Source organism: Gadus chalcogrammus, chromosome 2 (genome assembly GCF_026213295.1).
Source record: "Gadus chalcogrammus isolate NIFS_2021 chromosome 2, NIFS_Gcha_1.0, whole genome shotgun sequence".
NCBI lineage: Eukaryota > Metazoa > Chordata > Actinopteri > Gadiformes > Gadidae > Gadus > Gadus chalcogrammus.
The window spans coordinates 10,371,713-10,386,588 of record NC_079413.1 but is presented as its reverse complement, the minus strand read 5'-3'; the positions used below and the strand labels follow the sequence as shown (position 1 = coordinate 10,386,588).

General features: G+C 41.6%; 3 protein-coding genes across 7 annotated transcripts; all 3 read left to right on the top strand.

The window, feature by feature from the left end:
• Positions 1–475: 475 nt before the first annotated feature.
• On the top strand, positions 476–5,235 carry kctd13 (potassium channel tetramerization domain containing 13). The gene is made up of 7 exons (XM_056607012.1): positions 476–777; positions 1,526–1,789; positions 1,917–2,086; positions 2,417–2,506; positions 2,981–3,033; positions 3,540–3,735; positions 3,906–5,235. Exons 2-7 carry the CDS (start codon positions 1,546–1,548, stop codon positions 4,161–4,163), a joined length of 1,011 nt encoding a protein of 336 aa, XP_056462987.1. The 5' UTR covers positions 476–777; positions 1,526–1,545; the 3' UTR covers positions 4,164–5,235.
• Positions 5,236–5,924: 689 nt separating this feature from the next.
• On the top strand, positions 5,925–12,277 carry hirip3 (HIRA interacting protein 3). Of its 3 annotated transcripts, none has more exons than XM_056579975.1 (8): positions 5,925–6,324; positions 6,835–6,955; positions 7,668–7,821; positions 8,079–8,573; positions 8,674–8,858; positions 8,973–9,120; positions 9,861–9,959; positions 11,786–12,277. In XM_056579975.1, the coding sequence occupies exons 1-8, from the start codon at positions 6,254–6,256 to the stop codon at positions 11,965–11,967; spliced, it is 1,455 nt and encodes a 484-aa protein (XP_056435950.1). In that variant the 5' UTR covers positions 5,925–6,253; the 3' UTR covers positions 11,968–12,277. The 3 variants fall into 3 exon arrangements, with proteins under 3 accessions (XP_056435950.1, XP_056435959.1, XP_056435967.1); XM_056579984.1 differs by lacking the exon at positions 5,925–6,324 and adding an exon at positions 6,348–6,416 and having other exon boundaries at positions 11,786–12,068; XM_056579992.1 differs by lacking the exon at positions 5,925–6,324 and adding an exon at positions 6,377–6,446 and having other exon boundaries at positions 11,786–12,065.
• Positions 12,278–12,302: 25 nt separating this feature from the next.
• antkmt (adenine nucleotide translocase lysine methyltransferase) lies at positions 12,303–14,822 on the top strand. 3 transcript variants are annotated; one of them, XM_056580021.1, is made up of 6 exons: positions 12,305–12,470; positions 12,705–12,823; positions 12,948–13,052; positions 13,189–13,329; positions 13,484–13,534; positions 13,738–14,822. In XM_056580021.1, the coding sequence occupies exons 2-6, from the start codon at positions 12,770–12,772 to the stop codon at positions 13,945–13,947; spliced, it is 561 nt and encodes a 186-aa protein (XP_056435996.1). In that variant the 5' UTR covers positions 12,305–12,470; positions 12,705–12,769; the 3' UTR covers positions 13,948–14,822. The 3 variants fall into 3 exon arrangements, with proteins under 3 accessions (XP_056435978.1, XP_056435996.1, XP_056435986.1); XM_056580011.1 differs by having other exon boundaries at positions 12,305–12,593; XM_056580003.1 differs by having other exon boundaries at positions 12,303–12,823; positions 13,738–14,821.
• Positions 14,823–14,876: the final 54 nt, after the last annotated feature.

Genomic DNA, 14,876 nt, shown 5'->3' with positions numbered 1-14,876 from the left:
ATACAACCTTGGCTGCTTGCTCTAATACATTATGTATTTATTTACAACTGTTTGAACAGTGAATTTAGCGCCTTTCACTGTGTCATATATGAAGAATTCTGGGGACAGCGGCTTTGTAGAGAATATTCTTCTGTTATCATTAGTAGTTTTATTTGCTTTATAGATACACACTCTTTTAAAGGAGTTCCTTTTGCTGAACTTGAAATAAAGTCTGTTGAATGGTGTTATTACTGTGTTGTGTTCCCTGTTCTTAGTATGCATTGGGTTCTGAAACAGATCAAACTTTATTATTATTATTATTATTATCATTATCATACTATCTATAAGTCAAAGAAAGTTAAGGCAAAAGATGGAAAAATGCTAATGATTTCAAAGGTTTCCCGGAATCACGCTTTCAAACCAATAGGGGGCGATATTTCGACTCTTGTCAACTCTTGGCACCATTTTGAACCGGATGAATAACATGCTTATCAGCGGAAGTTCCTTATCAAACGACTATGCGGATGTATCAAAATGATCCTCTTTAAATATCCTTTAATTTAACAGTGCAGAAGAGTTAAAATCCTGATGGTCTTTGTAGTTATTTTTTTTCGAAATAAGTAAGAAGTGCTAGCGGTTTGAATATTGCTTTATTTTTAAACCAAACGTTGGAAATGAATTGCCAAACGTTACCAGAAACACTGCCGTGAATTATTATTATACTCTTCCTTATAAGCACTGGCTAAATATTCACGACTCATCGACGTTAATTGAATTATTTCATTGGATGTTGGTGTGGTAAGTTCACCTTTTGAATATTACCAATGAGCATTGCTGGCCATATGCTAAGTGTTAACGTTAACGTTTTTAAAAAACAGTTGAGGCATACGTTTGCTCACCACTTGAGCAAAACATATAACATTTAGCTTGAAAACATTTGGTTATTGATGTGTAGTGCTGTGTCCATGCGTCATGCAAGTTCAGCCAACATTATATACAACAATAAACAATAAAACAACAATAAAACAATAAACCAACAATACATTTGGTTTATTGTCAAGGGAAACGATATTCTATTTCCGGTTGTTTTGTTGGTTCTATAGAACTGACAGTATTTCGATTTTTTTATTGCTATACAATTTCAGTTCTATATAGAGCTTGGGTTTGCTATGTAAGGACATTTAAAAAAAAAAAAAAGGATAACGCTCTGGTTGTTTGTGGTACAACAAAAGATTATTAGGACTTTAGGAGTTATCAGGCGTCAAAAAAGTGCACCCGGCCTAAACTAAGACTTCTGTCCAGTCTAACATTTGCAGATGCATATATATGTGTGTGTGTGTGTGTGTGTGTGTGTGTGTGTGTGTGTGTGTGTGTGTGTGTGTGTGTGTGTGTGTGTGTGTGTGTGTGTGTGCGATACTGAACCACACATGACCCTCTACCTCTACCTTTCACCCACACCACGTTACTGAAAGGCTGGCTCTTTGATATACTATAAACTATTCGTTGAAAGAGAGGAGTACAAATGTGGCTTTTCCTTTCTCTGCAGTTGGTTTATTCTTGAGTCCAATGTCTGCGGAGGCTTCCGCTGCGAGAGCGCCAGGCCTTGGGGATACGGCGGGCCCCGTGTCCCAGCCCCCGGGCCCCGTCCCAGAGGTCAGCCATGGGGGGCGGGGGCTACTGGGTAGCAAGTATGTAAAGCTCAATGTCAGTGGCTCGCTGCACTACACAACCATCCAGACCCTGAGCAAGGAGGACAGCCTGCTGAGGAGCATCTGCACCGGGGACATCGAGGCCATGATAGACCCAGAGGGTGGGTGCGCTATCCTCAGTTAGTTTAGACTATTTAGTCACTATATTCTTGTCTTGCCTTTCTATGTGATTAAGGAGCAGGTGGTGTTTTCGCATCTTGCCCTGATCTCAAACCTTTCCTTCTTTAGGTTGGGTAGTGTTGGATAGGTGCGGTCGCCACTTTGGACTTGTTTTAAACTTCCTGCGTGACGGCTCAGTACCACTTCCGGAAGAGAGCAGAGAACTGGAAGAAGTTTTGAAGGAAGCTCAGTATTACAGGGTCCAGGGCCTAGTACAACATTGCCAGAATGCCATGCAGGTAGGTGGCTGTTTGTGAGTTTCCTAGGTATTCCTAAAGATTTAAGGTCCAAAATATTCCTTTAAAATGTTTTCTTTTTACTTGGCTGAAAGGGAAAATCGACTGGCCAAATTGTCAGATTTCTCGCCTCATCTGCTGGTAGCCAGGTGTTAAATTTTGACCCTTTTTGAAGGATTATCAGAATAATCATCTGTCAATGCAAGGACAAGAATGTATTTTAACCTCAACACTTCTCCCTGTTTATTTTTCAGCTGAAGTCATAGTGAAGCTTGGGTTAAACCAAGTCATTACGAAGCCTCTGATAGAGTGCCTGTGTTTGTCCATCTTTAGAAACAGACAGACGTCTATGAAGGTGTCTGTCGTATTCCCATGATCACCTCAGCCAAAGAGGAGCAGAAGATGATCGCTACCTGCAGGAAGGTGAGTTAGAGGATGATAACCCAAAGTACATTTATCAAGTTCTTTCTGTACATGTCATGTCAGGTGAAAGACTCCCTAAAGAGCGAACAACATTTGGCTGATATATAGGCCCACAAGGCCATACATACAAATGAGAAAAATAAAACAAGTTTACTCTTGGCTAGAATAGATAAATGGGTCTTCCTATTCTTCCACTAACTGCTTTTCCATTATTCTTTGGAATTAATTTATTAAGAATTTGCCCACTCCAGTTATGGGGGGTTGTACTGGCCTGTGTCTGATGTGTTTGATAAATGCAACCCTGTCTGCATGTATACTTGCTCTATAATAATTATGATATTGTCAATGAAAAGCATTGATGGCTTCATAACTGATCCATGTCTCCCCATCAATGGCCTGTGAAAGCCATAGCAGAAAGGTGTGGGCTACCATTTTACCAGCTTACATTGTGCTTTGTCTGCTCCTCCTTCCCAGCCTGTGGTGAAGTTACAAAACAACAGAGGAAACAACAAGTACTCCTACACCAGGTATGTTCTGCGAGTTTGAATAAATGTCGCGCTTCCCTTCCCCATGGGGGCTCGACGTGCTAGTGCACTGATGACGTAGGCAATATGCCTCGTAGCAACCCTAGTTCAATTCCAACCGGTGGTGCTATGCTACATGTCCTTCCTGCTCTTTCGTTCAAGCTCTCTACCTTACCTGTTCTGTCCATAGTGGAACGTCCAGTCGGAAAAGATAAGGTTTACTTTGCTTCCTTGTAAATGGAATGGGGGATAAACAGCCATAATAACATTATTCACAGTCAGAATGTCTTTTATTGTTTAGCTACGTCTGCATATAATTGGAATGCAATATTAAAGATCCATAAAGGAAAATAAAGATCCATAATCAAACAGGCTACAAACAAAGATATTGTGTGTAGCCAATAACATCAAGTGTGTGTGTGTGTTTGTGCGTGTGTGTGCGCGTGCGGGTGTTGTTTTTGTTGTTCGTGAATCGTGACCTAACCCGCCTTCGGTTTCCCTGTGGACAGCAACTCGGACGACAACCTCCTGAAGAACATCGAGCTGTTCGACAAGCTGGGCCTGCGCTTCAACGGACGTGTGCTGTTCGTCAAGGATGTACTCGGGGACGAGATCTGCTGCTGGTCGTTTTACGGGGAAGGGCGCAAGATCGCCGAAGTGTGCTGCACCTCCATCGTCTATGCTACGGAGAAGAAGCAGACCAAGGTGAAGATGAGGGAGGGAGCTGGCGTTGTTTGTTGAAAACGAATGACATACCATGACTGAACACAGCCCAGTAACACATGGATTAGAGATTATCAATTATTAGAGTTCAGCAAAGCAATACAGCAACAGACACACATTAAGGGTCTGGTCTGGCTTTCTCTCCCCTCCAGGTGGAGTTCCCAGAGGCCCGCATCTTTGAGGAGACCCTCAACATCCTCATCTACGAGAAAGGGGGGCGGGGATCCGGCGCCTCAGGGCTGGCCCTCCTTGACCAACGGGGTCCTGGCTCATCGCCTGGCGCCGGCCAATCAGAGGAGGAGGGGGGTGGTGGAGGCGGGGCAGACAGGCGTGTGCGACGCATCCATGTCAGGAGGCACATCATGCACGACGAGAGGAGTGGGGGTCAGCAGACGGTGTACAAGGACTAGAAGTTGGAGGCTGAGCAGGAGGGTCATGGGAGGGGTATTGGTAATAGCAATAGCATGGAAGCTTAGCCATTGCGGAAATGTCATAAAGGCCCCACAATGTTGTGTCTGTGTGTGTTGGGAAGAAAATCTTTATGTTTACAAGGAAAATACATTTTAGGGTGGCACAAATTCTTAAAATATGTATGTCAAAACTGAGGCTGAGAACGGCGGGGTGACCTGATATTTCTCTACTGGCTTATATCCATGGTGACAGCTTAACTCCTCTGCGGTTCTGGGGGGATTCTTTCAGAAACAGTCTGCTACGCTGTTGACGTCCACATGGGACTGTGAATTATATGCACTGAGAGCTTCTCTGCTCTGCACATTTAACTAAAAGCTCCTTGTGTTGTCTGTAATGATGATGAAAGAGCGGTAAAGACGTGGAGTCTGGAAATAATATGTGGTTGCCATTTTCTACTGAGTGTGAGGCTCTAATATGATTGTTCAGCGGGCACCTTGTTTAAAAATTATAACTTATTGACATTGTTTCCATTTGTGTGTTTTCTATTAATTTAAAGAAGTAATTTATTGTGTTCTTTCCATTTCTGTTTTATGCAGGGTGTGGAAATTGTGTTATTTTATTACCGTTTGAAATTAGTTTTATTTAATGGATTGTGCACAATGCACTCATTTCATTTTGAGTTTCATCTCATGGATGTTGTACTTGAACCCAACATTTAAAATGATACTGACTGCCGCAAGCCATGATGGAAGGACATCCCACTACCCCACAAGTAAATCCTGAAATATGGTAGACCTGCATTGAAAATGTTACAATTTTGAATTTCCTCTTTATGGTAATTAGACATCATGACAGCCTTAGGGTTTCATGCACTCTTTTTAAATAATATTAACGGAATATGTGTAAAGATGCACTAAACTTCCGTCCAGAAAGTTGCACATTGAAATGTTCTCAATAAACAAATTGTTCAACGATATCTTGTTTATTTTTAACTAGAATTGTACATGTATTAAATCATGCATGAACGCATAATATAAGTGAATAACGGTTATTAATGATCCTAATAAAAAAAAAAAATCTGCTGAGATGAATAAAGTATTTATTATCTTATATTGTATGTATGTATGGAACATTTATGATATGCTTAACTAGAAAGAGATATTTATTTATTTTATTTCATTTTTAGCGAAATTATTAATAGCAAGGTTACAAATATAAAGTACAAATAATATATACATTTAATCCTCAAAATGAAATTCGAACATATTTTTTTTCTTAAATGTTACCACATGGGGGGCCTCTTCGGATTCTGTAATATTTTATATTGATATAAATCTACAATACAACATCTTCAAATAAAACTCGCTAAAAAAGTCAGTTTTGAACCTTAGCTCTCTCCAAAGTGCCTCTGTGGTACGAGCACAGCAGCTCGTGGGCGAGCTTTTTGTGTACGCGCGCTTCCTTCGCCCTTCGGGTAATTTCGGACGGGGGGGGGGGGGACTAGGGGAAACACATCTCGACGGGGAAACACATCTCGACACAACACCGGCCTCGTTCTCGGGACTCCTCCGTTGGGGTACCGAAAACGAGACGAGACGCCTTAAAGGGTCCCGGGAAATTCTAGCTACACACCCTATGTACACACCCCCTCCGTTGATTGGTCGACAGAATCATCACTTCCGGGTGACACGGGGATAAAAACAAACAAACAGTAACCTCGAGGTATTATTCTTTACAATTAACATGTCGCGTAAAACGCTTGCTTGGGCGAACAAGGAGGTGGAGACGTTCGTCTGCATTCTCGGGGAGGAAGACGTTGTTTACGATGTTTACGTAGCTGCCGCGGCGATCGACATCCGGCCTAGCCTACCACAAAGGGTACTGTCGGCAGTGGAAACGCGACCTCGGAACTATCTGGGCTATACCGCCCCCTCCCTACCGCACCTTTGCGATCCGATCCGTCCGCACCCTGCAGTGGAAACGCGGCAATAAACAAGGAACCAAGAGCCTCGGAGGCGGAACTTTCAGAGGTCTATTATCATTAGAATTTCCCGCCAAACAAGCCAGTCAGTAATTAAGACGATACAAAATGGACCATAATAAAGAAACTCAGATTAGGACATTTGTGCGAAATCTACTTAATGATGCACCAGACCTGAGGTAAACTTCATAATTATTCCGTTTCTGTATTGCCGTCAGAAATAAACTTGAATGAGCCCGTTTAGGTTTGCATACCTAAAATGTAAACGAAGGTTTGTTTGTAACGAGAGTTAACGTTAATGGTACAGCTTCTTTCTAATTGATTAACGTTAATTAAGTACATTCAATTCTCCGACAATGTTGCTAGAAGTAATTACGGTGTAAATGGTACAATGTTTGTTTAACCTCGGCCAACTGTGTTCATTACGGAAGAAAGTGTAGAAAGCATGACTATAATGTTGCATACCGCGACTTTTGAGTATATGTCAGGCTCAAATTATGATGATTCACATCGTTTTAAATTGCTCTGCTATAAAGTTTGCGTAGTTGCATTTCATACCTTTGTCTGAAATCAAGTGCAAAATTGTGTTAATTATTTCATCCATCACTTGTTGAATAGGCAGTTTGGGGAGGATAATGTTTCTGCCTTAAAATTGTTTTGTGTGAAATGTGATTTGTCGTTGTTTTTAGTTCACTGACTCTAGGCTCTTTAAAGCGGCAGTACATGTCACATTTGGGTTGTGAATCCTTGAGCCCAGAAGCGAAAACCTGCATGAAAAGAGTGGTCGGAGAAGAGCTGCTTAATATGCAGGTACGTATTTTTTAGTTGAAATAGGGGCTGAAAACAGATTTAGTCTGTAAATGCAAAATGATAGTGCATAGCTTGCAAGTAAAGGTCCTTTTTAGATTTGTATACTCTAAGTATAAGGCCATGTTGTGTTGCACATTTGCAACAACGCTCATTATAACACAGATGGCTTCATGGCCATGGGAATAAGAAGTCCCCCCCCACCTTTTGATTGAATTTAATCCACAATCCTTTCTAAGCGCGTTTGTCAGTTGCTGGCTACAGTAGAAACATGGCAACGCAACGGATCTGCGCCGCATGTAGCTGCCAAGGACTCTTTCTAAAATAACAAAAACTGAATGATTCTTATTTCTCTGGGTTTATACACTGCCAGTCTAGATGGCACTAAATGTGACACACTATAACTTTAAGTCCAATACATATACTTTATGGCTGTCAATATTATGTATCGAAAACTGAGGAAGGAAATGAACAAATGATTGGCTATAATTGGCACTCAAATATTTCATTTGATCCTTCACTCACTTCATTTTGATTGTCTATTTTTGGAAAAAATATCAGAAGAACCATTTTTCCAGAATAAATTGGCTAAGAAATTAAAGAGCAAGGATGCTTACAGTAGACTGATCTTTGGGGTTTGAAGCCAGAACCTGGGAGGCCGCACACTATTTAAGTGTATGGATTGCCAAATCCTCTTTGTTTGTGTGTTTCCCAGGTCAGTGCCACAGATGTCAGTGAGTCAGAGATTGCCAGCGTTGAACCACCCAGCAACAAGAGAAAGCGCCGCAAAGATAAAGAAGCCAATTCTGGAAGATCAACTGATGAAGAATTGAGTGCAAAGAAAATTTGCCGTCGACGCACTTCTTCAGGTGGGTCATCCTAATCATGAGTCCCAGGCCTTGTTCATTAACTATCTCTCCGTAAGTAATACGTTTTAATGGCATTGTACTTGCATTCAATAACTGAATAAATATTATTTATGAGCACTACTTCCATTACTTCTTGATCTTAATTAACAATAATATTAGTCATGGGAGTTGTGCATCACAATTTAATATCATTATAAAAAAACATCTGAAACAGCTGGAAAGGGCAAACGTGTGGAATTGAACATCTTTTGAAACAGGAAGTGCTGAGAGTAAAGAGGAAGAGCAAATTGACCAAAATGAAGTTAAAGACCAGCGGCTGGTGCAGGAAAGCGAGAAGGATCAAGATGGTGCAGAAGAACAAATGAACCTAACCGACAAACCACAATACTTGGAAGGTTCTGCAGGGGACCCATTGGAGGGTGAACAGAAGGTCAGCAAGAGCGATAAGAAACCGAGAATTAGGAAGAGGCAAACCAAAGCCTCCAGCGATGAAGAAAACAAGTCATCGTCGTCAATGAGTGATGAAATAGGTGAAGAGGAGGACAAAGGCTTTACTAAGAAGGGAGCACCTGGCAAAAAATGGGATGGTAAACAAAAGGGCATCAAGGAGGTCGGGGGACCGGAAAGTAGGAAGCAGCAAGCCAAATCCTCCACCGATGAAGAAAAGGAATCATCGTCACAGAGCGACGAAAGTAGTGAAGATGACGACAATGTCCCCAAGAAGGAGGAAGCCCCTGGCAACAAGTTGGACAGTAAACTAAATTTTTTGACTCGCTAAATGTGGAAGTGTTAATGCCATGCTCAACCCTTTGATACTCATTTCTTTTTTCCCCCCCACTAATGAATTTTCAGAGGGAAAAGTGCCAACGACGACGACAAAAGAAGACCCCCAGGACCCTGATTCTTCATCATCTTCGCTGACCTCTCTTGAAGAAGAGAAAGATGTCAAGGGAGACGGCGCACCAGCCATGAAGTTGACCATAAAAAAGGGAGACAAGAAGAAGAAGCGAAGAGAAGATGACTCTAAAAGAGCAACAGTAAGCAATACAGAGGACTTCCTAAAATACATAATAGCCACAGGTTTCTGACACGCGCTTTCTTGTATGCATCCTTGAGGAATGCTCTACCTGTCTTCCATCTGCCTCATGCAGGAAGAAAACAAAGCAGTGCTGAGGCTGAAGCGCTACATATCTCTCTGCGGTGCAAGGCGGAACTACAAAAAGCTGTTTGAGGGCTGTGGCAGCATTCGCTCCAAGGTGTCTGTTCTGAAGAAGGAACTGGAGGATCTAGGCATCGAAGGTTGGTAGACAAAGAGTTCCTCATGTCTTTCGTCGTTAACGGCAGAGCTGTAGTCAAGACCACCTTTGTTGAGTCCAAGACAAGTCCAAGACCAGGGCTTGGCGAATGAATCAAGAAAGAACCCAAAGAGGTTAGTGGTCAAAACAGAGTCAAAATGAGCGAAACAGGGCAGAGACAAAAGAAAATAATCCTCTTTGAGACCACTTACTTTTATTTTTTTTATTTTTGTGTGATACTATAAACACAGTATATCTTCTATTTTAGGATGTCTTTTTGCTATTATTTGTAATGATCCGAAAGCAAGTGCAGTATAAACAACACTATAGGATCAAATTAGGCCACATTATTTTATTTTCTCGAAGACAAAATAGCATTTAAACCCCACCCCCAGAATAGTGTAGTACCGTATTTGTGATGATCAAAAAGCAGGTGCAGTGTAACCACACTGTAGGATCAAATCGGGTCATATAGTTTACTTTACCTTTTTTTTTTTTCTTAGTTTTTTTCCCCCCATTATTTTGAGCTATAAGGTGATAATGATTTTAAAGGTATTATAATTATGTTCCAAATTCCCAATTGCAACATTAGTTATAGGTTTGAACAATTTAAATGTAGGTTTAATAATAGGATTGCTTTGATTAGTATTATGCAAACAAAACATTGGGAATACATGAATGAATTTATACTGATTTTAAATATATCAATGATTCATGATTTTATTGTTTTCTTTCTGTGTGCAGGCCTACCATCTATTGAGAAGTGTAAGAAGGCTCGAAAGAAGCTGGAGGAAGCCAAAGAGCTGGCTGAGCTTGATGTCAGCAACATTATAACCACACAAGGTACCTCCCATTATAACTACATGGTACCTTTATCTATCCGGCTCCATCTTATCTGAATAGCCACCGATGGATATAGCATGCTACAGTACCCGTGCTGAACACAGAGCAGGGGTCTCATTTATAAAACTGTCCGTGGGATCGTTACTAAAAGTCTACGTACGCCCAAACGCCAAGTTTTGCGTGCGCCAAAAAATATTCCGATTTTTAAAACCCTGCGTACGCACACCGTATGCAATCTTTGCTTTATAAATCACAGAGTGCCTACAAGTGTGCGCAGCTGAATCAGCTTTACGTTCCGCCCTGTACACGCCCCTTTTTAACCATAAATGGTCAATGCAAATGACCTCATGAATGCGATCTGCATATAAAACAGACTCGGATGCAAGTATTATGTCTTGTCGGAAACAATGGCAGAAGTACTGAGAAAAGCAAAAAAGCGAAATTTCACGGTGGTTGAAGTGGAGACACTGGGTGAGATGGAGGCCGGAATAGTAGTTTTGTTCAGCGGTCACGGGATTTGGATCGCCAACAACAAAAAGCAGAGTGAGTGGCAACATGTTGCTGCAGCAGTGAACTCTGTCATTAGCACGGAGCGCACAGTCCCAGAATTAAAAAAGCAGTGGTCTGACATAAAGGTACATATTTTTATGTAGCCTACCAATAAATCGTTATGGTCCCTAAAGACCCTCTCCCTCCGAATCCTGCCATTTGCATGGTCCGCCAGAAGTGCAATATGGTGCAGCATTACCACGACGCTCACCTCTGTATTTAGGGTTACGCTAATAAGACTGACCGAGAACACCTTGGATAATCAGTTTGTAATCACCCACGTAAAATGTTCTTGAACATAACCCCTTTTTAATGCCTGATTTGTCATGAAAAGCATCAAGAGTAACGGACAACGATGTGATGAGTGTGGCTTGGTTTTCCACACTTGGGATTTATTTGACATTTGATTATGTGTTTACAGTGTCACATAAATATTATGTTATTGACACATGTTGGACAGATGCTTTATTCCATGCAGTCGAGCCGTCAGTGGACAGTATGGCGGGATTAGATATAGAGAATTTTTTTTTTTTCTATTCTAACCCTGCGTTCACACCAAAAGATGCAAAAAGTTGACGCGCGTTGTGATCCCATTCAAAGTGAATGTAGAGACGCGTTGCTGCTTTGCTGCCGCAGCATTTGCTGCCGAGAAAACGGGCAGCAAAACTTGATTTGCGGCGCGTCAAAATCTGATTTGCGGCGCGGCATGCCCGTGCCCGCTGACGGGCACGGGCGAAGGGCGCGTTCACGTATTTTGCGGCGCGTCAAATGCTGTTCGAGTTGAAATATTTCAACTTTTGACGCGCCGCAAAACTTGATTTGACGTGCCGCAAAACTCAGGCGTCAACGCGTTCGGGCAGCAAATGCATCTTTTGGTGTGAACGCAGGGTTAGGAGATGTTTTTGGTGTTATAACTGAGAAATAACGCAGTTGACTTTATTACATAGATTTAACGCATGATACGGGTTGAAATTAAATTTATGAAGGGCGATGATAAACATAATCGTTCTTCTCACTCTGCAATTCTTCTGTCTGACTTCATTTCACCACCACACCATCTGTGTCGCCAATTCTCCTTTTCCTCCAAACCATGCGTACGCATGGGTCAGAGTTTGCTTAGGGCTGCGCACATTCTCCCGTCAAGTTTTTTTTTTTATAGATCACAACCGTGGCGTGGAAAGTCACTTACGCCTATTTCAGCCCCGTTTTGTGCGTACGCAACGGTTATAAATGAGACCCCAGGCCAGTTGAATAAGGCAGCCCCCCCATCCCTCCAGGTCGTCCGACGCGTAGAGGGCCATCGGCCTGGAAGGAGCCGCACTCTTCTCCTTCCGCAAGGTACAAGCGGACGGTGAACTCTGGCAGTGAGGAGGATAGCCCCGCGGAAAAAGGACCTAACAGAAGCAGACACTGGGGGAACCTGCAGGGCATCATCAGTGACGACGGAGAGAGCGACTGAGAACTGTGGTCTTTGTGGAGTATATCACCAGGATACGGAAATATATGTAATCTTATGGACAGTTTGGTCAATTTAATTGTCTTTATACAAATAAAGTTAAATGCAGCTTTATTTTTTATTATATAGTTGTTTATAATGTTAAATAAAATATAGTATTTCTTATGAATCAGAGTCGCATATGGTGTTCACAAGATTTTTTTTTATTATCAAATACTTTATTTTCCGAGAATACTCAAACATTAAAAACGAATTATGCTTTGTGAATAGAAGGCGGAACCAATGTCAAGAGATATTGTTCCTATACGTAACATATTATCAGACGGACTGGTGCGCCGGATGTTTCTCTAAAATCTAGACAGACGCCCTCTGTCAGATCAGTTCTCCCTTAGCGTTTACATGGCCATACTTGTCATTTAGTTGTTGAAATCGTCCATTGACTCACTCATCCATTCAAAGCACGAACGGAACAAGATTCCTTCGCGAAAGCTTGTGATATTTTCATGGTCAGTCTAACCGTATCACAATCCTAGCTCTTTGTAGGACATTTATTACGTTGCATACAGCCCGAAAGACCCGAAAACTGGACTCCATATACTGTTATATATAATGCCACCACAAACCTTGAGGCAAGCGATTATTTTCTTTATGTCATAACTTTGCTACTGCTGCAATTTATTTAAAGTAGTAATTTCAAATGGAGGGGGTCACTGAAGATGAGGTTCTCTCTGATTTCAAAGACCGGCGCTTGGGAGTATGGGGAATCGCGCAAATAACCGCTGGTTCTGGGCTCGCTGTCTACGCGATGTGGGTGGGTATCCTTCAACCAGGGTTCCGAAGGGTGCCATTAAAATTACAGGTAGGATATGCATTAAGTTTGAATGGAACCGACATCGAATTTAATGTTATTCATCAAGTATAACCAGTCAAAATTCGTATATAGTTGTAGCCAGAAGCCAGTTTATTGTAACTTCTAGCTCTAGGTTCCATACCTCCCTGCCAGCAAGACACAAGTGCGTAATGTGATGACGTTACTGAGAGGTCGACAGGGGACGCTTATGGATTTGGGCTCTGGCGATGGACGAATCGTAAGTCAACCTCACACATGAATTCGAATTGCAATGTACCTGAGGATTAACTATCTGGTTGGAAAAATAGAAAAATGTTCCACCTCAATTCAGTAAAACCAGCGTTTGTTGACATTTGTTTTCTTCTACGTGAAAGGTACTGGCAGCCCATCGTCAGGGCTTCAGTCCCACGATTGGCTACGAGCTCAATCCTTGGCTAGTCCGGCTGTCCCGGTTTTACGCTTGGAGAGCCGGTCTTCATGAGGAAGTGTCCTATCGGCGGGAGGATCTCTGGAAGGCATGTAGTAATATTTCATCAGCAAATAAGGAGTGTTTGACGTCAGAATGATATTCTTTTCGCTGACAATTAGCTAATAGTTGGAATGACACAACTCATATATGTTAAAGTTGAATTAAGGTCTGATTGTGTATTTTCTTGTCTCTTATTAAAGGTTGACCTGACGAAGTGCAAAAATGTCACTGTATTTTTGGCCCCTAGTGTGGTGAGTTGTGAATTGTGTCCTCATATTCTCTCTCAGTGAGCATTGTGGTGAATTATCAGAAGTAGAGAGTTTTATTGCAGGATTTTGTAAAATAAAAAAACATTGTTCCATCCAGCATAGTAAATATTGAAATGAAGATAACCCAAATGATTGTTATGTCAGTTTAATATCAGTTGTCTTGGTAATGTGTTTGTCTTTCCTAGCTGACGCTGCTTCAAGAGAAACTACAGGCCGAGCTCCCCGATGATGCGTTAGTAGTGGCCGGTCGGTTCCCCTTCGTCAATTGGACAGCCTGTCAAGAGGAGGGCCAAGGCGTGGACAGAGTCTGGGCTTACAGCATGAAGGCCCAGAGGCAAAATGCCTGCACGACCCAGGAAGCACATATCGATCCGGTCATTGAAGTAGTGTTATAGTAGTGTTGAAGGTAGGAAAAAACTACTGGATCACAGTCGTTATTTATGCACACAAGAAGTTTGATTGTATTCCTCTATTTTGTTTTAAGATCATTCAGATCAATTAATGTAAAGTGAATAAGCTAATGGATGCACACTACAGTTTTTTTTTGTGTTGTATTGTTTATTGAAGAATTTTCTCTACAAACAGCCGATTCACTACTAGAAAATTATTTTTAGAAGAAAAATGAGACTCCAATATGTAACCCTGCCAAATGTGTGTGTGATATTAAAAATCTCGCTGTTCATTGACTGTTCGGTAGAACATTTTATTCTGAAAAAATCCTGTGTTGTGTAGAACAAAATAGCTTTTTTTCAATAAATACAACTTGCAATAGTGGTCTGGGTCATGAAACCATCTAACATTCTTGGTGCAAACAGATATTTTAGTCGATTAACAAAAATACCCGTTATCACAGTCATCAAATTGGCAAATACACATGCCGCGTTTGTCCTTGGACCCAAACCGTGCTCTAAGGTTTCATCATTCTAAAGGGATTAACGTTAGAAGTGGAACTGGAACCTGCTCTATGATGATTCTAATTATTTCAGACATTATGATGTGGGAAATCGTTTCCATCCATCCCAATGCAATAACAATTTCGTTCTCCCTGAAGAAACATAGCCAGAATCCAACTTGGGTGGGCCCAGAGAAAATTGGGTATGGCTTTGCCCATCCAAATCACTGGACGTACAAATAGTATTAAAGCTTCCTGATTGGACAGATTCCCCAACCACAGTTATGCGTTTTTCTTCAAGTGTGGCCATAATATGGCCCACTGCTATTCCCCTTATGGAGACTTATACCCATACTGTACAGTTTAATCCGAAAAACACTAGCAACTGTAGGTTGCTCAGCCTTTTGCAATGTAAACTTTCACATGCATTTT